Source organism: Eriocheir sinensis, chromosome 39 (genome assembly GCF_024679095.1).
Source record: "Eriocheir sinensis breed Jianghai 21 chromosome 39, ASM2467909v1, whole genome shotgun sequence".
Classification (NCBI taxonomy): Eukaryota; Metazoa; Arthropoda; class Malacostraca; order Decapoda; family Varunidae; genus Eriocheir; species Eriocheir sinensis.
In genome coordinates, this window is record NC_066547.1 from 4,168,579 (window position 1) to 4,194,989 (window position 26,411).

At 45.3% G+C, this 26,411-nt stretch overlaps 1 protein-coding gene across 5 annotated transcripts in view; it reads right to left on the reverse strand.

Moving 5' to 3' along the window:
• Positions 1-26,411, reverse strand: part of LOC127008897 (cuticlin-4-like) — a 129,317-nt gene extending 102,906 nt beyond the window's left edge. For 4 of the 5 annotated variants that reach the window (XR_007761415.1, XR_007761414.1, XM_050881375.1 and 1 more), the window contains exons 1-2: positions 5,981-6,158; positions 5,824-5,858 (exon numbers count right to left, since the gene is read on the reverse strand). Coding sequence is in view for 3 of the 5 variants with exons in the window: in XM_050881375.1 (XP_050737332.1) it covers positions 5,824-5,856 (33 nt within the window). In the remaining 2 variants the exon portion in view is untranslated. Of the gene's footprint in view, positions 1-5,823; positions 5,859-5,980; positions 6,159-26,301 lie in introns of those variants that run through there. The other variant, XM_050881374.1, reaches the window with a different exon arrangement.

Genomic DNA, 26,411 nt, shown 5'->3' on the forward strand with positions numbered 1-26,411 from the left:
AAAACATGTCAATACTCGTGCATAAGAGAGCGTAATTTTCCTTAACTAATTCAACTTACTCAACAACTACAATATTTTAATCGTTCATCTCTCTACAAGAACAAAACATCCACAGACTTCAACATCTCCAAGACTGAATGCAATAAAAAAGCTACGAGAAAATTGGCTGAATCTAGTTTTCACTCGTAAGAAAGTAGTTTAACACCTGCCAACCAACTCTCATTAGCAGACAAGGTGAGCCCGTGAACTTGAATTGGGACTCTGATACGGCGAGATTTTTAGGAGGTTGTCTGAGGGTGCTGCGGGTCGGTGCTACGAACTGTCCTATATACACTCTTCGGCAGCTACAGTGACCTTGAAACGAAAGCAGGACGAGAGAGAGGGAGGGAACGAGGACGGTGAGGAGAAAAGAGAAAGTAGAGATGGATAGGATTGTGTGGGGTGGAGGGAGAGATTGATGTAAGAGAACTGGGGTAGGAAAAGGAGTTAGGTAAATAGGTGTATAGGGACATAGGAGAAGAGATAGGTAAATAGGGAGATAGATGGAATGTAATAAAAGAAGAGAGTAGGGGAAAATAAATCATACAACCAAAGGGATAGAGATTGATTGAGGGTACTGATGTGAATGATAGGGTGAATGAAAATAGATAGATAAAGAGCGTGGAGGATTATAAAAGAAGGGGATGAGGGGAGTAATGAGGAATGAAACAACCAAAGGAAAAGGATTGTGAGTGCTGGGAGGGATTGGTGTGAGAGAATGGAGGAAGGAAGAACAGATAGATAAAGAACGTGCGATAAAACAAAGGAAAAAAGGGAATAGAGGAATGTAAAAGAAGGGAATGAGGAGGAATGAGGAAGGAAATAACCAAAGGAAAAAGATTATGAGTGTCAGAAGGGATTGGTGTTAGAGAATAGGAGAGGGAAGAAGAGACAGATGAAGAACGTGGTATATAACAAAGAAATAAGGTAATAGAGGAATGCAAAAGAAGGGAATGAGGAGGAATGAGGAAAGAAACAACCAAGTGAAAAGGATAGTGAATGATGATGGGAGTAATTGGTGTGAGAGAATGCGGGAAAAGGAAGAAGAGACAGATGAAGAACGTGGGATATAACAAAGGAATAAGTGAATAGAGGAATGCAAAACAACAAAACCAAAGGGATAGGAATGTACGTGTGTGTGTTTGTGGGACCGATCCGAGAGAATTGAAGGTAAAAAAAAGGAGATTGATAAAGGGCGTGGGGTATAGCAAAAGAATTAGGGAAGGGAGGAATGGGGTGGATAAAGAAGGACAAAACCAGAGGGATAAGACTATTGGTGTGTGAAGTGAGAGGACGGGGAAGGGAAAGAGATTGATAAGGGGCGTGAGATACAACAAAGGAAGGAAGGGAAGAGGAGGAGGAGGGATGAAGAATGACACGACAAAGGAAGGGAGGGGGAACTGAAGAGAGAATAGATGACGTGGAAAGGGAGGAGTAGGTGGAGGAAGAGGAATAGGAAGGGGGAAGAAGAACGTGGGGATGCAACAAAGAGTGAGAGAGAGAGACAGCAATGGGATCCAACACGATAAGCTTAATCCTTTATCTTGCCGGTATAATGTGTCAACACCTTTTGCGTGGAGTTGAAAAAAAAAAAAAGAGAATCAAGGCCGGTTTTTGTGTGCAAGGATAAATTCTGAGTTGATATTTTTTCCGCGGCGAACACACACGAGCGCAGGTTTTGGGGGGTGAGGAAAGGATCAGATCTTCTTTGGTGGCGGCTTAATGGTGTTTGAAGACATGGAAATCGCTTTAATCTCACGACCTTGAAAATTCCGCAGCGTAATGGAGTCGCGTGAAAAAAATTGGAGGGAAAAAGCGAGATGCAGAGAAGGACAGAATGCGGCGCGGAACAATACCCAAACGATGCGAGGAAGACAATTACAAGATGAGCCTCCACGCAGAAAAATGGATAAAAAAGGTAGATGAAAAAAGTTGAGCATCTGACACAAATCCCGGGTCACGAGTCCACCACAACACAGAATAAAAACGGATAAAAAGAGGTAGATGAAAAGAGTTGAACATCTGACACAAATCCCCGGTCACGAGTCTTCCACAACCCACAAAAAAAAGAAAAAAAAACAGTATTAAGTAAAAGAAAAGTATAGACGAAGGAAAATGAGCCAGTCACTGTGATATATAAGGAAAGTAAAGAGGCCTTGAATGTGATCGACAGACACACATAAAGGTTGACGGACAAATTGATATAGACAAATACGGAAAGACTGAAAGATAGACTCACAGACATACATATTCACATACAATCTAAGGAAAAAAAAGTCGATTGAAAATTTAAAATATATGAATTGGTACCCTCACCCCCATCTTCCCCTCTCTCACACACACACGCACGCTCCCCTCATTTCCCCCCCTCACATACACACGCGCCCCCCTTCCCTCCCCCACACGCCCCCCCCACCCCCCCTAGTACCACCACCCACACACACGTACAGGTCGAGTAAGCAACAACACGCACACAAGTAAACAAAAACAACCGGATGCTCCCTGCTCTCCCGTTTCCATCTCCGTTGAATTCCATAATGAGGGAAAGAAAGAGATTATCCTAGCGGGTCTGCCTCCCTCAGTGTATCAAGGTAACTGTATTGGCGTAGGCGACTGTGCGGCCTCTCGATGTAACTATTTAATTAAGGGGAGAAATTTGATTGGTGTTGTATATGTAGTAATGAGTGTGGCTTGTGTTACTGCGCGTGTTTTGTTCTTGTTGTTCTTGTTATTGTTCTACGTTCTCTTGTTTTTTTTTACCTTTCTTCCTTCTGTTTTCATGCTGTTTTATATTTTTCTTGTCTTTCTCTTCTTTTCATGTTTTTTGTTATGTTCTATTTCTTCTCTCCTTTTCATAATCGTCTTCTGTTCCATCCTCTTCTTCTTATTGTTCTACGTTGATTTTGTCTTTCTCTTGTTTTCATCCTTTCTTTCCTTTTTTTTTTCAAGCTGTTTCATGTTTTTCTCGTCTTCCAGCTCCTTTCATGCTTTTTATTATATTTATTCTATTCTTCCCTTTCCTTTTTATAATCATCTTCCGTTCCAACCTTTTCCAACTTCTTTTTCTTCTTGACAACACTAATTATGACTACGTAAAATAGGTACAAGGCATTGTTATGTATACTATGGGAAGTTAAGAAGTGATGGACGTAATACTAAAGTGCTGAATGACTTTAAAAATGAGTGGGTGTTTCCTAGTGATACGGTGGTGGTGATGATGGTGGTGGTGTATGGGCGTGGTGTATAGGAAGCGCAGGGAGGTGATGATGAAAAAAGTGATATGATGCTCCTTATGGATATTTGGCAGAGTGGTGGTAGTGGTGGTGAGGATAGTGGTGGGCGAGGTTGAGGTGGTAGTAGAGGTGGTGTGTGTGGGCGTGATGTTGACGGAAGCGTTACAGAAGGTGGTGGTGGTGGTGGTGGTGATGATGGTGACGTGGTTAGTTGGTAATACACTGCAGGTGGATTAGTGGGTTTATAATTGTAGCGGAAGACAATTGGTTATGTACATCAATAATTATCTTCTACTTCCTTTGTTCCTATTAGATTAGAGGCGGTGTGCTGGTGGTGGATGGTACTGATGTCATTTTAGTGTGGCAAGCTTTAAAGTGCATAGGTAGTGTTGGTGTTGGTGGTGGTGATGGGGATGTTGATAGTGGTAGTGGTGGTGATGGTGGTGAAAATAAATTGCTAGAGGTCGTGTCCCTGGCGGTGCTGAGGAGAAATGGTGAATGGTGATGATAGTGGTAAGTGCTGGTGGTGGTGGTGGTGGTGGGAGTGTTGGTGCTTGGCGAGGAGGAGTTGAAGTGGTCATGGTGGAGGAGAGAAAGAGGAGGAGTGCATGGAGTGGTGTTTTTGGTGGTGGTGATGAAGGAAAAAAATGGTGGTGGAGTGTTGATTTTGGTTTGGTGGGCGGGTATGGTGGTAGTGGTGGAGGTGAAGGAAAGAAAAAAGGTGGTGATGAGGTGGTGATTTTGGCGTGGTGGGCGGGTGTAGAGGTAATAAAGATGGTGAAGAAGTGGTGATGGGGTGGTGGAGGTTATGGTGTTAGTGGTGGTGTAGAAGGAAATAAAGAAGTGATGCAGGAGTAGTGCTTTTTGTGTGGTGGATAAACGGGTGAATAGTGGTAGTGGTGGTGGTGAAGGAAAGGAGTGGTGATGGGGTGGTGATTTGGATATGGTGGGCGGGTATGGTGGTGGTGGTGGAGGCGATGGGGATCCGGCTTGACATATTAATACTGTGGTGGTGGTGGTGGTGGTGGTGGTGGGTGCTCGTCAAAGGTCCCGTTGTCCTCCCTTGGGCCCACGCATAGACCCTGGAGCCGCTGCCGCCCACGCCCATATCCACGCCCTTCCCGTTGCCACACACTCCCTGGCACGCCACACAAACATACACGCCCATATCCTCCCCTCCTCCCCTTCCCCTCCTCCTCCTCGGAAACAAACACCCTCCAAAGTACTCTTGAGGGGAACAGCAACACGAAAAAGTGGAAAAGCGAGCCACTTCAGAGCGATTTTTTAAGTGTGGGTTTTTGCGTGTCAGTCCACAAGAGGTCTGAGGCGTGGGGCGGCGTGGCCTTGAGACGGGGGCACCAGCGGTCGAGTTTTTCCTTTTTTTTTTCCTTCCTCTTTTTTTTTTTAGGGGGAGGCAATGGTCTGAATGTCACTAAGTTGGGCTAGGAAGGAAGGCTGATTTTTCTGCTCTATTTCCCTTTTTTTGTGCTATGGTTAAACTTATTTGGAACTTGATTTTTTGTGATTGATATTAATTCTAAGCATCGCAGGAGAAGAATATCATAATCTTTAACGTACAGGATTGTTCTAATAGCAAAAAACTCAACAATCGTAGCATAGCACTTTAATAAACACTACATACCAAACTAAGCTGCTCTCTGACATGCTACATTATTTCCTTAACTAATCTCAACGACGATAATTATACTTCTTTTTAATATAGCGACCTTTTTCGGATCATGCAGGATTTGTATTAACCCCCAAAGCTTTTAAGACTCAGCTCAGCACCTTTCACATATATATCCTGGGCGCGGGTATAGGTTAGCTGCCCCGAGGTGAGTCATGCATCAGACACTCCCAGGACACACACAGACTGAAAGACAAACACTCCCAAGGGCGCGAGGGAGGGGTTCGGGCAAGCCAGGTCGAGGCGTAGCTTAGATAACATGTTCGGGGTGGGCTGGGTGGGCGACTGGGTGGGCAGGGTGGATATACTAAGGTTTCTGTGTCAATGCTACGTTCACTTTTTACCAGGACAAGAATGGCAAAGGTGATACTGGTAGAGCGGGCGACACACCTGCCTCGTTGGGTTCCTTCTACTTTGGGGCAAGGTTTTAAGAATCACTCGACGTTACGAAACACGAAGGTTAATAATGATCCGTTTGAGAGCGTAATTCCAGCTCACAGTGGCACTCTCATCTACCTCTCACATATGACGAAACCCTCCCCTGCCATCCATCTGCTCCCACACGCGCCTCACAGGAGAGTGCCGCCCTTGACTTACTCTCTTCCTCCCTTTCCCTGGCACTCACACCCCTGACATGCACCCAAATCATCCCAGGGGCTTCAGAGGGCCTCTCCATGCACAGAAATACCCCCTAGCCACGTTGGTACAGGGAGGGCAGGCCAGTGTAAGAGGTGTGTGGGTTGGGAGTCTCAAGGCCTTCCTCTCGCCACACAGCCTCGCCCCACCTCAACTCAGGGCCCGTGGGTGCCTCCTGGCCCTCTGCAACGCCCACTCACTCAACACAAAGAGGAATTGGGTACTCACCAGGAGGAATATCGCAGCTGCTGGAGAATCCATGACTGCAAGGAGAGATAAAACATGTGAGAAAACTTGCAAGGGTGTGAAAGTGAAGAGAGTGATCACTTCTTATTGCAGCGTTCACGTCACCAACACCACTTGGGTCTCTTTTCTCCTCCCTTACCTAGTAAATCCACCGGGTTCTCTCACCAACGGGTCACGTGACACCTTAGGACTGCATAGAACAAATTTTGGCACGACACGACTTGATTATCCAAGACAAATCGTTCGTGTTTCACGGAGGCTTACTAGACACACTCTCACTCCACCGCCATCTTGGATCCTCGCTCCAAGTCGACATGGCGAACACCTACGCCAGACGAGTGAGCGACGGACGCGGGAAATTTCTCCTGACCTTCGCCTGTTCCAGAATGCATCGCCCCAAAAGACATGAATCCCCGCTACCAATAACACCGCTAGAAATTTTGTTCCTCGTGGTGGTCAGTTTGTTTTACGGAGTGTGTTTCTTGGGCGTGTGCTTGGATGGCAAAGTCGCGGCCCAGCAAGACGGAGGCAAAGAAAAGATCGCCATGTGTGACTGTGTGCACGTGTAAATACTTCGAGGCGTTGGTCGCGGGCCTCGGGGAGAGTTGGCAGCGGCTGGATAAAGCGCCTGGATTTCACTTTCATCAAAAAATTCACTCGTGTATAACAATGTAAACATGACTATAATACAATATAACCCGCGGCGGATTACACCTTCCCTTACTGATGGCCCTAAAGAAATACATAAAATAATACAAAGAGCAACCTCATCCCCTTGGCATCCTTTGGCACTACGGGACATTACGTAACTCAAATTGCGATTAATTGAGCTGCCAAGACCTTTCGGGACCTTAGAATTTCATGCGCGCGCCTGCAAACACACACGTACGTTCATACCCACACACACATAGATTTGGCATAAGCGCCCCGTCCGTCACCCCGCTGGTATTTACTGTTTGCATGCAGGGTGAGCGCTGGTGACGTCGCCTTGACTCCCCTGACTCCTGCCCAATCACGGAACATCAACACTCGCTCGCTCCCTGCCTGGTACACGTGACCTCTTGCCTCTCTACCTCCATACCGTGTAATTAGAGAGGGAAAACTGATAACCGCTAAGGAGGACTCAATGAAAAATCAGGAAGGAAAAACTGATATCGGCAAGGTAAGAATATAAGAAGCAAATGGATGAATTTAAAAAAGAATCGTGTAGTTGGAGAGAACAAACGGATAACAGTAAGATAGGAGGAGAAGGAAAAAGGATGAATAATTATAAAAATATCCTGTAATTAGAAAGAAAAAACGAATAACGGCAAGGTAGGAAGAGAGGAAAAAAGATGAACATAAAAAATAGCATATCACACATTATTTTTTGTCTCTGTTTTGCCTTTCAATATATGTGGCACTACTACTACTACTACTACTACTCCTTCTACTACCACAATTCCTACAACTAATGTTAATAATACAATACAATGACACTTCTAAGAAACGTGTTTACTTATAGATCAGAAAATTTACCGCTTTTCCCTCCCCCCTCCTCCTCTATACCTCCCTCCCTCCCCCCTCCGCTGGGACAGGTCAAAACAAAAGGTGTGGTGACGTGGACAGAATGTGACTGCCAAGAATAAAGACCACGTGGGAAGCGCGCCAAAGGTCAGGCACGGTGCATGTTACTGGTTGACATTCTGGCACTCACCGCCCCCTTCCGCCCCCGTTCGCCTTCGTCCTTCCCCCGTCATCCACTCACGCATCCCCTCGCTATATTCTTGTCATAAAAAACACATCTACGTAGGTATCAATGCATTAAATCACGGCGGCTGTAGTTCTTTCTCAATAAAAAAATCAACTTAGGAGTGAATACAAGAAAGACTAAACCCGAACAATTTAATGTGAAACTCTTCTATTTGTGTTTTCTTTTTTCCGCCACTAACAAATAACTACTAAAAAAATCACATATACTTCATAAAAATATATAATTCATCTTTTTCACTCGACATTTTTAGTATATTTGATTCATCTTATTCATGGTCACTCTTGCTAATGTGTCTTCGAGTTTTTATTCGACGAAAAGCCTAAAAAAGAAAACTATTGAGGAAGAGAGAGCTTATAATGTGTGGGAAAAAAAGAGAGAAAGGGAAGGAAAGGACAGAGGGGCGGTCAAATGAAGGAGAGACGGAGAGAGGGAGGGAGGGAGGTAGGGAGGGAGGGAAGGAGGGGCGGCGCGGTCAGAAAGGATATAAGGAAGGAGGAAGAATGAGGGAAATGGGAGGAAGGTGAGGTAAGTGGCCGCGGAAACTTGTGGTTAATCCTTAAAAAATGTGTGTGTGTGTGTGTGTGTGTGTGTGTGTGTGTGTGTGTGTGTGTGTGTGTGTGTGTGTGTGTGTGTGTGTGTGTGTGTGTGTGTGTGTGTGTGTGTGTGTGTGTGTGTGTGTGTGTGTGTGTGTGTGTGTGTGTGTGTGTGTGTGTGTGTGTGTGTGTGTGTGTGTGTGTGTGTGTGTGTGTGTGTGTGTGTGTGTGTGTGTGTGTGTGTGTGTGTGTGTGTGTGTGTGTGTGTGTGTGTGTGTGTGTGTGTGTGTGTGTGTGTGTGTGTGTGTGTGTGTGTGTGTGTGTGTGTGTGTGTGTGTGTGTGTGTGTGTGTGTGTGTGTGTGTGTGTGTGTGTGTGTGTGTGTGTGTGTGTGTGTGTGTGTGTGTTTGTGTGTGTGTGTGTGTGTGTGTGTGTGTGTGTGTGTTGTGTGTGTGTGTGTGTGTGTGTGTGTGTGTGTGTGTGTGTGTGTGTGTGTGTGTGTGTGTGTGTGTGTGTGTGTGTGTGTGTGTGTGTGTGTGTGTGTGTGTACGTAAACTGGAGAAAACTACCCGTGATCAACGTCATGACAAGGAAAGATGGAAGAGGAGGAGGAGGAGGAGAATGAGTAGAAAAGGAGGAAGAAAATTGACGAAGATAAGAATAATGAGGACGAGGAGAAGGAGGAAACGAGGAAGAATAATAAGAAAATGACAAAAAAAAATAAGGTAAAGATTCGTATTAGGTCCGTGCCAGTATCTCATAATCTACTTTATGAAACATCAGTATCTCTTCATATATCTTTTCTACAAACCTTCAACAGTCATGGAAACGCTTTGAAAATCCAATTCAAGGACTTTTTTTTTACTCTTGAAAATATGGGATAATGTTTACGAAAGCGCGTCGCCTCCTCTGGCGACGCTGCAGCCGCCGCAGCCGCAAAATAGCTCGCAGAGGGCTTAGGGTCGGGGAGCATATTTAAACTACTCCAACCGAACTTTACGACCTACTAACGGGGGGGCTGCGCCCCCCCCTGGACCCCCCCCTCATGTATATGTGACTTATTTCAGCGAGGAGGTATTTCTCGCAACATCCGCTGCAGCGTCGCCGCGGCCAGCAGAGGAGGCGACGCGCTTTCATAAACATTATCCCATATTTTCAAGAGTAAAAAAAAAGTCCTTGAATTGGATTTTCAAAGCGTTTCCATGACTGTTGAAGGTTTGTAGAAAAGATATATGAAGAGATACTGATGTTTCATAAGGTAGGTAATGAGATACTGGCACGGACCTAAAACGAATTTTAACCAAAAATAAAGCTGATAAAAGAGAGAAAAGAAAAGAGAAAGCATGAAGGACAGAGACACACACAGCAAAAGAAAATGGTTGTGGAATTAAAAAAAAAAGCAAATATGTTCAGGTTAATGAGCCTAGGAAAAAAAATGAAGCTAATAACGAAAACGAAACTGACCAACGAGAAGCAGGAAAGAATAACAGACTAAAAACACACAGAAAAGCCGAGAAAAAACGTCTAAGCAAACAACCAGACAAAATAGAATAAGACAGAGGAGGAGGATATTGATGGAGGGCAAAGGAAAACGTCGGACATAAGATAAAGAGACAGGAATCTAAAGTTATCATTCATCCTCGCAGTGCAGCGGGACAGAATGTTGTTGAAAGGAAGAGCAAAATATAAAAGAAGGTTGTTGAGGTTGGGAAGGGGTGAGCGATGAGTGTGTGTGTAAAGGGGGGGAGGGGGGCATGAGGGTCTTGTACAGGCTGAGTGGGGGATACCAAAAGCAAAGGTATGCATCTGGAAAAGGAAAAGTCTTCAAAAAGGTTACTGACTCAGAATTATATTGTTTTATCAAGAAATCAATCTGGCTCTCTGAATATTTTGTTTTCATCAGTCGACGTAACTCTGGGAAACCACCGTGGCAGTTCAGTCTTTCCATTCCATCGCAACATACACTATAGCATCCAACGCCATTAAGTTGACCACAAGCAGAGAGAGCAGCAGTACCCACGTCAAGGGCCTCTTAATGCATGTATCGGTTTGCTTTCTGGCGCGTTCGGTGGATGTGGTGGCAGTAACGGGGGCGGAGGCGGGGGCGGGTTGGGGGTGTGGCATCTGCTCCTCCTGCCCCTTCTCCACCGGGCACACCACAAGCTTTGCGTCCTCGTGGCTGTGACAGCGCCACCACTCCATCGCGTCCCGAGTCACTTGTTCACCAGCTTCGGTACGACGCTTCCGCTCCAGCGCCTTGTCCATGCCCATGAGCAGCCGCACCTTCACCGACCGCTCGTGAGAGGTCTCGAAGTGGACTGCCGAGGAGGACTGGCTCACCCACACCACGGGGGAGCGAGACGCGGGGGCCTCGCCGTCAGTCCGGGCCTTCACCATGGGCTTTCTTACGTTGAATCTCATATAAAACGGCATGCTTGGAGATTCGTGGAGAGTGACGGTAAATATTATATATTAATTTGGCTTACAAGGCAAACTAACTAATTCATCAGGTGGGTGGTGTTGCAGGGATCATTTTCTTTCTCTTAGCGGGTACTAGTTTATATATTCCGTCTGTATTATTATGAGATATGCTGGGCCTCGTGACCTCCGAAGTCGCGTGTGATGTGGGCGCTGAAGAAAAAATAGTATTGCCGTCCTCACTCCTTCACATCATCGTCCTGGGCGTCAACCCCACTTGGAATATGCGGTACAGTTTTGGTCTCCCCACCATGCAAAGGATATTGCTAAATTAGAAGGTGTTCAGCGTCGGGCAACGAAAATGATCCCTTCCTTGCGCAACAAATCCTACGAAGAAAGGCTTTCTACCCTTAACATGTTCTCTCTTGAGAAACGTCGCCTCCGAGGAAAACTGATCGAATGTTTTAAAATACTTAATGGTTTCACGAATGTAGACAGATCAACATTGTTTATGATCGATGACACTTTGCGCACGAGGAACAATGGCGTAAAACTCAGATGTAGACAAGTAAATTCAGACTGCACCAAATTTTTCTTCACCAACGTTGTAGTGCGAGAATGGAATAAGCTTCCACCGTCAGTGGTCCAGTGTAACACGATTGACTCCTTCAAAAATAAGCTCGACCGTCACTTCCTTCAACTTAATATCAACTAGAGTAGAAATGCGACGTTTTGGAGTCTTCTGATTAATGTAAAATCACTTAGGTTTAAGGACAGACCACCAAGTCTGGACCATGGGGTCTGTGTGGTCTGATTTTCTATGTAAATCTATGTAAACATGCACGGCTTGCCTCTTGTGGGTCTGGCCGCTGATGGATATCCCTTTCAAAAAGAGTTTTACTGCAAATATCTCGTATTCCTTTCCTCAACGGTCGTCTCTGGTCCTTTGCTTCCCCGCGGGGCAGATGGCCGGGGGCAGGGTGGGGAGGGCAGGTGGCGTGCTCCCCCACTCCCCTTTCCCCCCTCACCTGAAGGACGCTGCAAGGACGCCCACCAGCTCCCACTGGCGAGGAGGTGGCCACGCTTCCCGATCCCTGCAGAGGTCATGACACCCTCAGTTCCCTTAATGTCTCAACGCCCACAACCTTCTTCCTTGTGCCGCAGCTCTCGTTGTCCCTGTCTTGCCTCTCATCGTTCAGACTCACGAGGGAAAGGGTCGTGCTTGTTGGGCTCCTAATGATGTTTCCAGAATGTATTTTTCCCACAGTGAGTTTCGCAGGGCGGCAGTAAGATATCAGGGCATTAATGGCATCATCAACTGGACAACAACAAATTCGCTTCCTGTTCAAGACGAGGAAGAATTATTATGTCAAATCATCAAATTATATCATTTACGCTACCTCACTTACATTCTGAGATATAACAAAAAATATATGTTTTAAGCTGAACCCTCCTTAGTAATGGTTTCAGGTCACTCAAGTTACTGACAAGGCTGCAGGCGTTGACAGAGGAGGCGATATGGGGAGCCGAACAAAATTTGAAAGTGAAAATGGAGTGTTGGAAGGAAGAGAGATGATACATGAGGTGTTCTTAAACTTGAACATAAGTGTGCAATGACTTCTGCGGCGGCTATTTGGGGTTGGTGGAGGACTTGAATGCTAGGCGGAGCAGTGAGAGGTTGACATAAGGTTACCCAAAGTAGTCTAAAAGTGGAGTCAACTCTCGGTACTTGACCCCACAAAACCGAGGATCAAGGTCTAATATTATGCCGCCATTTCCATCCGTAACAACCTGACGGAGCGAGCGAGGCGGGAGGATCCTGACTATGATGGTGACAAGCCAGTCGTATGCTAAGAGTTTTTTCAAGTGACATTTTTTTTGGTGGGTTTGATGTCACGGAAGTTTCCTCCATCATCACCATCAACTCCACCATTCCTCACTCTCCCCCGATTATTACAGCCACCGCACGCCATCAACACCAACACCGCAGAGACATTTAAACACCAACCAGACGGCTCAGTGAGGACAAAGGGAGCAATCAAGTGTGTCCCTTCACAATCACACGCCTGCTCCTCCTCTACAGACGCCGCCACAGAGAAAGAGGATGAGGAGCGCCAGGGATAATCGCCGGGTCAAGGAAAAAGAAAGAAGAAGGATGATCGTGGACATTCTTATAACGATTTAGGGGAAGATACGAGACTTGTGACGAATGAACAAAAGCCAACGTGAGACAGAAACACTAGAGATGGCAGTGAACATGAGAAAAAGACGAAAATATTAAGTGATTGAGCTACACGTAGATATTAAGAGGAAGAGAATGACAGACCTACGACAAGTGACCAACATTAAACAAAGAGAAAAACAAGGATGATCGCAAGAGGGAAACAATCGGAGGAAGAAAGGAAAAAAAAGGAAGAACAGATGACCGTGCATGATTATAAACAAGACATCATCGGAAAAGAAAAGCAGACGTGATGACCGTAACCCCAAAAACAAAGAAAGAACAAAAGACCACAAAGCTGAAATATAGGGGAAAAAAACTTAACCGCGAGAAAATTATAAAAGGAAGAAGAAATATAAAACCGTAAGCTCAAACAGGGGGAACTAAAACGATCACGAGGACTGACTCAGGATAATCACAGAGCACCCGCGTCCAGTGCCCCTGCGAGTTCCGGAAGCGAGCGGCCGCCACCACGTCCCGGAGGCGGCGGGGGATGCAGCAGCCCGGAGCTAAAGAGAGGAGGATTAGAGTCCGCGGAGCCATCAGGAGCCACGCGGCGTAAAAATCAAATAGCTGGGCCACGCCACACCAAACGCGAGGCAGGGCTGCTGTATACCTCGATGATGGGGATTTACGTGGTTTTGCTTCCTTCCGTGAGAGAGTTGATGCTGTTTGAGTTTTTTTGATATGTGAACTTACTTTTTCCCTTCACGCCACGGTTCTTGACGGCATATCAGATCTGTTCCATAAGCTTTCTTTTGTCATAGTGTGTGTTTGATTTATTATTTTTGATATGTGAACTTACTTTTTTCCTTCACGCCACGGCTCTTGACGGCATATCAGGTCTGTTCCATAAGCTTTCTTTTGTCATAGTGTGTGTTTGATTTATTATTTTTGATATGTGAACTTACTTTTTTCCTTCACGCCACGGCTTTTGACGATATATCAGGTCTGTTCCATGCTTTCTTTTGCCATAGTGTGTGTTTATTTTACTTATTTTTGTCATGGGAATTTTCTTTTACCCTTCACGCCACTGCTCTGAACGGCATATCAGGTCTGTTCCATAAGCTTTCTTTTGTCATAGTGTGTTTATTATTTTTGTTATGAGAACTTTTTTTTACCCTTCACAATGCGGCTCTTAACATCGTAGTAGTTGTGTTTCTTAAGCTTTCATTTGTCAGTGATAGTCGTTGTTTTACTGTTTTTTATACTTTCTTTTTTCTTCCACACTGCCGCTCTCTTAACACCGTAGCACTTTTCTTCAATAAGCTTTCATTTCTCAGCGCAGCACGGCGTGGGTGTAATTCTAAAATATGAAGTTCTTCAAACGAAACTTCAGAGCACTTTTTCCCTCCAAGTACAATCTCGTCAACCAACATTCGCCTTTCCCTCCCACATAAACGCGAGCACACGTACGATAAAGCTTCTGCAAACACTCTAAACACTCTGTCCGTCCTCCTCTAGTAGAATGATTTACCTTTTCCTGCCCGGGATGAGCGTTTCGAGGGATTTATGAACGCCGTTGTGGTCGCTGAGGTTGTCTTTCGCTTCCCACATGTTGGCGTTATGCTGCTCTGAGTTTAGTCCCCTGTTTGTTTTCTCTTACCGCCGGTTTATTTCCCATCCAAAAAACACGAGCCCAAACAAAGTAAAAAAAAAAAAAAAGGCTGTTTCGTAAGGTAGTGATAAAATACAGCGGATGATTGTAGGGGCATGATTACGTCTATTAAACACACACACACACACACACACACACACACACACACACACACACACACACACACACACACACACACACACACACACACACACACACACACACACACACACACCTAGAGGCAAGTTATGGGCAAACACGTGACATAAGATTAATTGCAGAGAGAAAATCCACTCCATCTCTCCGAAGCAGCGATTCTCTACAGGAAATGGAGGCTGTCACGACCGTATTAAGACTACAAGAAAAAGAAAGAATAGAGAAGAAAAAGAAAACGGGGGAGAGGCGAGATTGAGCCGTAACTTGTAATAGCCAACACTGAAAAAATAACAAAGAGAAGGAAAAAGTACTTCGACCTCAGAGAAAGAAGGAAAAATAGGAGAAGAAAAAAGGAAACGAAAGAAAAAATGAGATTGGGCCGTAAATTGTAATAGCCAACCCTGAAAAGATAGCAAAGAGAGAAAAAAGTACCTCGACCTCAGAGAAAGAAAGAGGAAAAGAAGAGAAAAAAGAAAACGAGGGAAAAAGTGAGACTGGGCCGTAACCTGTAACAGTCAGCCCTGAAAAGACAACAAGGAGAAAAAAATCACCTTGACCTCAGAGAAAGAAAGAAGGCAAGAAGAAAAAAAAAAAGATGAGGGAAAAAAAAGGAGATTGGGCCGTAACTTGTAATAGCCACCCCTGAAAACACAACAAAGAGATGAAAAAGTACAACAATTTCGGAGACTAATTGGTAAGGGGAGACGGGTAACGAGAAGACAATTTGGAACATGTGGAAAAGAAAAGCAAAAACAATAGGAAGACAAGATGACAAGTGAAGAAACGAAGGGAAATGATTTGTTAATGTTTCCTTTTGGTGTCTCTTTCCTGGCCATGCGCAGAAACACACACACACACACACACACACACACACACACACACACACACACACACACACACACACACACACACACACACACACACACACACACGCACAAGCACCAAGGACACCGGAACACTCACTTCTTCTTCTCCCTCCTCCTCCTTCTCCTCCTCCTCCTCCTCCTCTTCCTCACGTCCGTCATCCTGTAAGCAATTAGGCCTTCGATCCCCCTTCCAGAATCGGGTGTCATCTTTCCTGCTCCTCTGCCTTTTATTTCTCCTCTTTAAGTCTTCCTTTCCACTCCGCCTCCTCTTCCGCCTCCTCTTCTGTCTCCTCCTAAGTCTTCTCCGCCTCCTCTTCTTCCTCCTTTTCCATCTTCGTCTCCGTCACGTCTCAATAGATTTCTGTCTTCGCTTCCGACGTTTCCTCTTCCTCTTCTGGTTTTATTTCTTTATCCTCCTTTTCCTTTTTCTTTTCCGTCTCTGCCACTTTTTCATGATTTTCTTTCTCCTTTTCCACCGTTTTCTTTTTCTCTTCTCTTTACCTCTTTCTCCTTCTCTTTTTCTTCCTCTGCTTCCTCTTCTGCTTTATCTTCCTTTACTCTTTCTTCGTCTAATCCTCTTCCTCTTTTGAATTTGCTTGTTCCTCCTCTTCCTCCTCTTCCTCCCCCTCCCCTCAAGGCCGCACGCTCATAACACAGTAATAACTTCTTCTCCTCCTCCTCCTCCTCCTCCTCCTCCTCCTCCTCCAGGATCTTTCGTCCTTGCCTCTAAACATGAAGTGAGGCGGAAGATGACACGCCGGATGAACAGTAAAGCCGAGAGGATCACAAGAAAAATGTTATGTGGCGTCAACCATAAAACAACGTAAAAGAAGAGCGTAAAACCACAAAAAAGATGATGACAGAGAGCTTGAAAAGGTAAAGGAAACACGATAACATGAGCAAAATAAGGCCAGAACACGAAGAAAATAGTTAGACCGTAAAACAATATAGGTGAGAGAAAGAGAAGGAAAGGAAGAAAAGTAGGAAGGGAGAGAAGAAAAGGGAAAAATGGAGGAAAGGAAATGAAAGAGAGGGAGAGAAGAAAAGGGAGAAATGGAGGGAAGGAAATGAGAGAGAGGGAAAGGGTTTGGGAGAGAAAGAGAAAGAGGAAAGAAGGAGAGAGAGGAAGAAGGAAGAATGAGATAAAAGTAAAGATCCAAGATACAGACATAGAATAAACTAATAATAAGTAGTTGTGTCGTTGCTATTATGGAAGAAAAACCGCGAAACTAGACGACGAGGAGGAGGAGGAGGAGGAGTGGGAGGACACGACAGGACAGGAAGCCGAAAAGGGGAGGAAAGATGGATGGGACAGGTAATTGGATAGGTGTCTGGGGGCAATTAGGAAAGGTGAGGTGAAGGGGAGATGCATGACTGATGTGCGAATTGAGAGCGAGAGGGAGAGCGTAAGGGAGAGTGAGGGTGCGCGCAAGACAAAACAGCAGAACAGAACAAAAAGAGAAGACAATAGAAGAAAAAAACATGATACCGATAAGAAATAGAAATATGAGAAAGAGAGCGCGCACGAGAGAGAGATACAGAGAACAACAGAACTAAAAAAAAGAAAGAACACAATGGAGGATAAACAAAATGATACAGATATGAGATAGAAATATGAGAATGAAGAAGAAGATAAAAAGAAGAAGAAAAGAAGAGCTGGAGGGTGGAAAGAAGGTGGAGGGAGTGTCGGGAGATGAAGCATGAGGAAAGGAAGGACGCAGTGAGTGAAGGAGAAGAAGGGGAGGCAGTGAGGGGAGAGGGAGAGAGAAGGGGTTGTGGGCGGGTGGGTGGGACAGGTTGGAAGGAAGAGGCTATGGAGGGAGAGAGGGAGGGATGGAGGGAGAGAGAGACGGAGGGAAAGAGCGTCTTCGTCCCCGACCTTGAAGGAGCAGGAGTGAAGGAAAACATTAAGATTCCTGCGCCATTACTCCGTGACGGGCAGACTTTTTCACGCCTCTGGGCAGGATCTGTTCTGCACGCACGCGACACTCATCATTCTGGATCGGGGATGACCGGGCAAGCAGGCAAGTTCTCGTGCTGGACATTAATTGCATTACGTGGCCACAACACACCCTTAGGCGGCGGTGGCGAGAGTTAAGATGTGAAAAATAAGTGTGAGATGGATGAAGGTTATAGAGAGGAGAAAGAAGATAAGGTGAAGGGGATTAGAAGGAAAGGCAAGAAGGGAGGATGTTGAGATAGTAAGATAGGAGAAGTAACGATGACTTGTAGGTAGGTAATTAAAAACAAAGGTAAGATGGAGTAAGATTGGGAAGGTAAAATGGGAGCAAAAGGTAAGGGTAAGGTAGATAATGGTAATTGGAAGGTAAGGTAAAAAACAAGGAAGGTGGCGAAGGTAGGATAGGAATAAGAAACAAGAATAACGTCACCCTCATAAAATAATTGCTTAAGTTATTTTTCAGTGATTTCCAGGTTTTCGTTTACATCAATTTTTCATCATGTGACGCCCATTTCTGAATAGTTGCCTTCGTCATTCAGGGTTTGAGTGTTCTAGAATTGACCTTTTCATTTCTGCCTAAATCTTAAGTCAAATATGATAATGACAGTTCTTTTCTGATTTCCTGTAAAGTAGAAAATAATGACTTAGGCGCTTTGTTTACGAAGGTGACGATAAGGTAAATAAAGTTAAGTAGAAGGAAGAGGGAAGAAGGATAGGGAGGTAGGACAGCATAAAGAAGTAAGGAGAAGGTGGTTGAAGTTAATTATAAGTCAAGGTAAGCAGACAGAATTTTGGGGAGGCAGGACAGAAGAAGGTTGCAGGGGGGAGGGAGGGAGGGTAAGAAGCAAGGGCAAGGACGGAGGTGACCCTGACGGAGAGGTGACGTGGCCCGACCCTCGCCGCCGCCGCCAGGTAAACAAAGGTATCGGCGGCCTTACTCGTGTGTGTCCGTGCCAGGGAAAAAATGGGGAAAAATAGTGAAGGAAAAAATAGTGAGGGTAAGAAAAATATAATGGCATTTGTGTCGCCTCAGGTCGTCTGTTTCTCGTCGATCAGGTGTTTTGGAGTCTGAATTTTAATGGGATACTTTTTCATCATCACTATGGTTATTTTTTATATCTAATTTCTGGGCTGTAACCTTCATGCCTTGACCTTGCATTACAAACAATATATGTGAAAAATGTAAAATAGTTGCAGATGTCACAAAGTCGCGAAATCCATTAAACCAAAGCACCAATGTTCAAAATGTGTCAAATATAAGTACAGATAAGTTAAAAAAATATGTGGTGCGATTACAGTAAGTCTAACAATGAGACGGAAATGAGCACCGAGGCCACGCGCAGCTACAGCGTATGCCCCCCCCCTCCTCCCCTAACTTTACCTTACCAAACAGTTACAGGTGTATGAAAAATGTAAATTAAAAGAAACAAAACTTTGGCAAACAGTTTTCCTGAGTTCCTGTTTAAATTTAGAGAAAATCGAGTTAATAATATGTTTAAAATTTTTCCTGAAGGGTTACCTGTGTAAATTTAGGAGGAAATGAGTTAATAGTATGTTTAAAAGTAAATTGGGTGTCTCTGCGTGCTCCTCCTCCTCAGCTGACCGTGAAAATTTGGGACTAGTGTTGGGGGAGAGGAGAGGTGAGGAGAGGAGGGAAGAGGGGGAGGGCGGAGGAAGGTCTCTTGTTCTAAGTGTTTTGGATAATGACACCAAAGTCAAGGACACGGAAGATGAGGAGGAAGAGGAAGAGGAGGAGAAGGAGGAGGAGGGAAGGATGAAAACGTGATGTGCAGGGAAGGGGAAGAAGGGAAATGGCGAGGTATAGGTGTGTTGGGGTAGGGCAGGTGAAGGGGGGGGGGGGGGGGTGCAAACTGGGCAGAGCAAGAAAAAGTCGACGGGATTCACGCATCAAAATCAACTCTCTGTCGTTCTTGTTCCTCTTCAGCATTTTTATATTCTTTCTTTTACCTATTTTTTTTCTCTCATTTCCTCGTTCTTGTATTTGTTCATGTTCTTCTTCGTCTTCTTTTACATTGCCTCTTTTTTCCTTTCTTCCATCACATTCTCTTTCTTTCCTTTTACAAATTGCGATTTTCTCCTTATTTTCCTACACCTGAATAAACATCTGCGATTAAAAAAAAGGTATGCGTTCAATCGGCAAACACAGAAAACACACACACACACACACACACACACACACATACCCCCCCCCTCCCCCTCACACTCACGAACACACACACACGCGGCTGACTAATAATGCATAGAGCTTGTCCAGTGAGGGGGAACTCGCTGTGAATGTTTGCGGTTCTGTATGTCTTCCTTCAGGGGCCGAGGTATGCGCAAACGAGGGAACGATGGAGCACACGGAAGCAGCGTTGCAAGATTATCGTACTCACCACATTATATTTATCATTTTTCAGCCCCAAACTCTCGTACCTTACCAAATAACGATAGAAAAATAAAGATAGCGTTAAAACTGTTACTTATCAATGTTTTTTTTTTTTGCTATAGTTATCGGTTAGAAAGTACGAGAATGCAATGCGATGAGTACGATAATTTGGCAACGCTGCACGGAAGGCATTAATCAGCGTCCCGTTAATGGCCGACGTGATGCGAGTTTAACTGTGTAACCAGATTTGCTTCGGAAATTAGATGGAGAATTGTCTGGGGGTTGTACTGTTTTTTTTTCCAGTATTATGGGGATTTGATGGTTTAACGCTTCAGATATTTGGGGGAAAAGAAAATAGAGGCTGAATCGCATAAAAGGGTATTCAAGGGAGGGTTTAGTGATCTTTCAGGTGAGTGCACATGGTTACCAGAGAATATATTAGAGAAAAGCTTTAGTCACACCTGATTTAACACGAAGGAACTTATTTTCTCATATAAACGATGAAAGTGAACGCACTCAAAATAGAATCTTCCAACAAAAAAAATCATTAAAATATTTGAAACGCAACTTGGAAGAAGGACCAGAATTTTTGAGACAAGGTATGCTTCCCCTCATTAAAAAAAGCGAAGGAACGTATTTTCTGTGTTAAACGAGGAAAATTAACGCACCTAAAATAAAAATCTTTCAATAAACATTAATTTACATCTTTAGGAAGGATTTCTTGGCGTAGGAACCAGTTTTCGAGACGGGTTATCCTTCCTCTCACTAAAAATAACTAAAACTAAAACCATTATGTCATTTCCAACATTCTTTCCCTCCCAACCCGTGACGCAGGGGGACTTTCACTCACGGGGCCACTGTGTTCTATGACGGACGATCCTCACCCACCACTTTCTTTTTACTCGTCATTCCTCCTCACCTGAGACGCCTGAAGTGATACGAGAGGCGGTGTGGAGAGCGTGAATAGGAGCCTGTGAGGAGAAGGATAAGGAGGCGTGGAGGAGGCGTAAAGAGAAGCGTGGAAGGTATTATGAAGACGATTAAAAGGACGCTTGAAAAATGGTACGAGATAAGGCATTGTGTGGATTGAGGAAAAAGAGTTGGTGAGGAGTATGTGAGGGGCTGAGGAGAGGGTGTAAAGAGGAGACGTGGAGCAGCGTGATGGGAATGTGAGTAGATGTTGGGGAGGGAGGTGGACGTGGCATGAGGGAACGAGGAAAAGTTTGACGGGGTGGCTGAGGGAGGAATGGGGGAGGAAGGGGTTGATGTGGCGACGGGGAGTGGATGAAGGAAAGGAGAATGTGTTGGGTGAAGTAGAGGAAAATGAGTTGTTTCTAAAGTTAAAGATGATGGAGAAAGGAGTTGTAAGAGGAACTGGAATAGCGCAAAGACCGTACTCACTGGTGTCTTGTTAAGGGAAAGGAAAGAATATATGGAGCATTGTGATCGGGTGGTGAAGAGTGTGATGAGGGAGAGGCTGTTTTGGGGGTGGCGGGGCGGGTGGAAGGTCGAAGTATAGGGGGAGCTGAACACCGCCCGTGATTCCTTTAATTATGCGTGAAGGTCAGCGTGTTTCCCAGGTGACGGGACGCACGGAAGGAGGCAACGAAGATTATTTTTTTGTTAGGTGTGCCTCTACTTTATATTCTTTGCCGGCAACTTTGGGGAAATACACGGGCAGATGACTTGAGCTAATGTTTTTTTTTTTATTGAAAGATGGCTTAGAGTTTTTTTAATAGACTTTTTATAGCTTCTTACCAGGAAATTCGCGGTTAACACACACTCACCAATGGGAAATTACACTGAACTCCTATTTTTTCCTCTTTGTCTTTCGTCAACGTTGGAAAGCTTGCCTGACTGCACCGTGACGTTACCACAAGCCTTCCCGATGGTGACTCGTAAGTGTGTCTCAAGCTCCGGCCGGTGTTGATACAGGCCGAGGTGCTCTCTTGGCTCCTGTTAAGTTAGCGGCCGCCTGCCCTGCATGGAGCTTCCGAAGACGAGCTCATCTGATTTCCGTTTCCTTCACCGAATTCGTGAAGGTCTTTGATCCCCTTCGATGCATCTCACTGATTTAGCAGAGACTTCTTTCTCACGCCTGTGCAAACACCTTCCACATTCCTACCCCAGGCGAGGGAAAGGAAGGGAATATAAGGAAGTTTACGGCTTGGAAGAAAACTAACCAACGACGAAAGAGAAGCTAGCGGTCTGAGAAGCGGGCGAGATGCGGGATGCCTGTGTGTGTGTGGGAGGGAGAATCGTGAGGAAAGCTGAGGAGAGAGTGTGTCTGCGCGGGAGGAGTGACAGCGTCTGGTGAAGTGTGATGGAGCGGAGGTAATGCGGAGGTAATGTGGTGTTATGCGAGAGGAGGGCGAGGCGGAGAAGCTTTCTGTTGTGTATATGCTTGGTGCCTGAAGGACTGACGCGCCTCATTTATGGGTCTAATGGCGGGAAGGGAAAAGAGGAGTCCCTGCCCCGGGTTTACGGTCTCGTTCATCATCATCTTTGGAGCAGGGAAAGTTGGGAGGCGGAGGACGGGGTGAGAGAGCGAACGATTCTCTTTCAGGACAACGAGAGCATAAACAAGGAGGTGAATTCCCATCTGATCAACTTCTCACAAATACAACACAAATGCAAACAGATGTGAATAAATACATAACATGCCTCTTTGAATTCCGATGCTGGTTAGGTTACGTAAATCCTCCACTACATCACGACCATCTCACCGTAACGACAAATATGCATGCTAGTATTACGTGACTCCCTCCTTGTGGTGGTTGTAACGCGGCGACGAAGCCTTCACGAGACCAGGACATGACTATCCTTTAACACGCGAGGAGGAGCAGGGGAGAGGAGGAGGCAGGGACAGGGAAACATAGGAAAGGGGTGGAGAGGAACGAGGAATGTAGGTTGGGAAAGACTAGATAGGAAGGAGAGGTGAAAGAACGCCCGTTGGAATTAGGAAAAGGTTAGGAAAGGATAACATATAGGAAGAAGGAGAGGAACGAAGAAGATGGAGAGAGATAAATAGTCTAGATAGGGAGGAGAGGTAGAAGAATGCCCCTAGTAGTAAATGACGAGGCAATGGTGATATAGGAGAAAGAGAGAGTGAGGGAGAAAGAGATAGAGGAATGGGAAAAAGAGAAACAGCCAGGGAGAGGAGAGGTGGAGAAATGGCCCTAGGAGTAAATGGGGGTAACTTAGGAGGAAGAGAGAAAGAGGGAGGGAGAGATAGAAGAGAGAGAAAGAAAAAGAGAAACAGACACCGTTTTATCTTTTCCAAACAAGCAAAATTAACTGGAAATCAAGGTAACCAGGGTGGGAAAATGGCCTTAAGAGTAAATGGGAAAATGAGGGTAACTTAGGAGAAAGAGAGAAAGAGGGAGAGAGAGATAGAGGAGAGAGAAAGACAAAGAGAAACAGACACACCGTTTTAGCCTTTCCAAACAAGCAAAGTTAAAAGGAAATCAAGGTAATCAGGGTGGGGAAATGGCCTTAGGAGTAAATGGGGAGGTGAGGGTAACTTAGGAGAAAGAGAGAAAGAGGGAGGGAGAGAAAGAGGAGAGAGAAAGAAAAAGAGAAACAGATACAACGTTTTAGCCTTTCCAAACAAGCAAAGTTAACTGGAAATCAAGGTAACCAGGGTGGGGAAATGGCCTTAGGGATAAATGGGGAGGTGAGGATAACTTAGGAGGAAGAGAGAGAGGGAGGGAGAGATAGAGGAGAGAGAAAGAAAAAGAGAAACAGACACACCGTTTTAGCCTTTCCAAACAAGCAAAGTTAACAGGAAATCAAGGTAATCTGGCGAGGGAAACCGAGAGCCGTTTTTCATGCAACTCGATTTCCGATGCAATTTATGACGAGTCGTGGTGCGGACCGTTGAGATAAATTACGAGGTGACGCGGAAAGAAGACGTGAGTGGAGGGCAAAGAAAAAGTTCCGCCTCATCGGTCCTCAAAAAGACTTGCATAATGAGAAGACTTTTGCTCAGCGTTGTCAGATGGTCGTGCTCAGCCTCTTATGTTTGCCGATTTCCCACCCAAACACTGTCTCCTCCACCTAAATAACTGGTTTCATATGTAGTTATCGTTAAAATGGTTAATTATTGGTCTTTCTTGGCAATAGTTATGACTTAGAAACTGGTAAATATGATGCTCTGAGTACGATAATCTGACAACGTTGCTTTCGTCCCCAAAGCACGTGTGTCACTCCGTCACGCGCCAATGCCTTCAGATCAATGACACTCAGCGGTAACGTTTCTTTTTGGGAAGTTACTAAAATGCTTTAATTAGACGCCTCACCTTTCAAAATAGAGTGCAGCTACGGAAATGTCTCTACTTTCGCCTACTCCTCCCCCTCTCCCCGCAGCTCAGTCTTACCCTCACCACAGGCTAAAATACCACCGTGTCTCCCAAATCCAACGACGACTTCCTAAAATGACACTCGCAAAACAGCAGCGTCGACGTGACATTACTTTTTCTTTTTTTCACGAAGTCGAAAGTTAATATCTTTTAAAACAAATTGAATACTTGTCATCTTACTCATCTTCAGGTGAGCGAAGATATTGAATTAATCTGAACATTCTCACAAGTGCAGTAATATTAGACTAAAAGCATAAACCTTTCACTCAATTAATGTTAACAAGCAGCGCGCCGTCAAAAAAACATGATCGGGGGAGAATCTTCTGACTCGTGGCAAGGGAGCATCGCTAAACATTAATGAGAAAAACCATGAGAGAGCACCAGATGAGTGTTGGCCTGATAACAAATAATTAAACGATCGGAGGTCTCATAAAAATTACACTAACGCGATCAGCCACAAGACATCATCAAACCAGCGCTGATATGATAATCTTGCACACTCACACGAGAAACCACAAAACTTATCAAATACTCACTGATCTGATAGCCTTACACACCTCGGACTCTGTTACGTGCAGGCCGGAAGCGGTGAGTAACGCCGATGAGCCCCCGTCAACACACACAACACATGCACCGCTGCACACTTTGTCCCGCCAACACCGCGTTCCTGAGTGTTTCCCTGCCAATGCGCGCGCCTTGTCACAGCTGCCAGGGCTAACGCCGGTATTGTCAGACGCCTCCGCCTCTCACATCAACTATTACTAAGGGCCAAAAGGAGATCAATCGGGTTCTAATAAGTGTGTTTTTTAGGTTCACGGTGCAGAAGGGTTAACCCGGTAGCAGCAACGGGCCAAATTTGTGGCTTTACCGTGTAGCAGCGACGGGCCAAATTTGTCCCATGATATAAACTCCCCAAAATAGATGATACATAAACTGATCACAAATGCGTTGATATTATGAAATGGTTTGTGTGAGTGATGATTTTTTCTCGCTTAGAGGGGCCATTAAGAAACATAATTAAACTACCACCAAGGTCATAGAACTACCCCTGGAAATGTCCCAAAACTCCTACGAAAGTCTTGTCAAATGCGTATGTGTGCTTGGGCGGCGGAATTTTTAAAAGTATGGCCCGAAATGTAGGCCTGCCGCGCGCTGGACGTGTTGCTCATGGTTACATCAGCGTCTCCATTCCGCCTCGCCGCTCTCTTTGTGTGTAGCTGATCCTTAGGGCCGGCAGCTGTGTGTGTGTGTGTGTGTGTGTGTGTGTGTGTGTGTGTGTGTGTGTGTGTGTGTGTGTGTTGTGTGGTAAGGAGGGACGGATCCTGGCTCACGACTCGACCATAAAAAAGAAAACACCAGGATGTGTAAGTGGAGTGTTGAAGTATGTTTTGTATTTGTATTGAATAATCACGAAAACAAACACCTTACACGCCTTAATATAATTCTTACACATTGTAGGTCAGTAATACATGGACCAATGCACTTGATTTAATAACTGCACTCGGTTTTGGTAAGCGTTCGGATTTAGAGGTTCTTTAGATAGATACTTTATTTAGCATTGAAATCTCCGAGCTGAAAAAATATGACTGCTTTGAGCGCTAACTCTCTTGGTCAAAGACAAAAACTATGACGGTATTTTAACTTTCCCCTTCTCATGAATAAACATGTTCGGGTTTACAACTTCACGACCGAAAAGAAAGCGTGGCCGGGCGCTGGGACGGGAGGCAGCGAGTCGCCGCCTCAGTGTCAAGGTCGGGGCGGCGGCGGTGGTGGCGGGCATGGGCACCGCCAACACGCCGGGCACTCGCCGCCCCCACCCACGCCGCGCCGCTACCACGCAAGGCCGGGCACCACCAAGGGCAACGCGGAGACACACAGGAAAGTCAAGCCACACAACATAAAGCCGACGACATGTAACATAGGTAATACAATGCAACATAAAGGAATGCCGACAATAAGTGTTTCCACGATGGACGAGCAGAGTTTTTCATGTCCGTCGAGGCTGCAAAAACAGGAAAAAACCCCCGGAGACAACCAACAAAACGGAACTACACAAGATCAACAGCTCCGTGTAAGTGTCAACAACCCAAACCATCACAAGAAAACACATTCGAAGATAAAAGACAGCCATTTCTTCCCCACAAACCTCAAGCCACAACATTAAATTCTCCATACAAAAACTCCCGAGAGCCGGTTTCGAAACCTACCTCACTAACGTGCTCGCTGGACCCCGGCTGGAAGAGGGAGTGGTGAAGGAGTGAGTGAGTGAGGGCGGGAGGGCGAGAGGGCGCGTGTGCACTCCGCGGTAATCACAGCG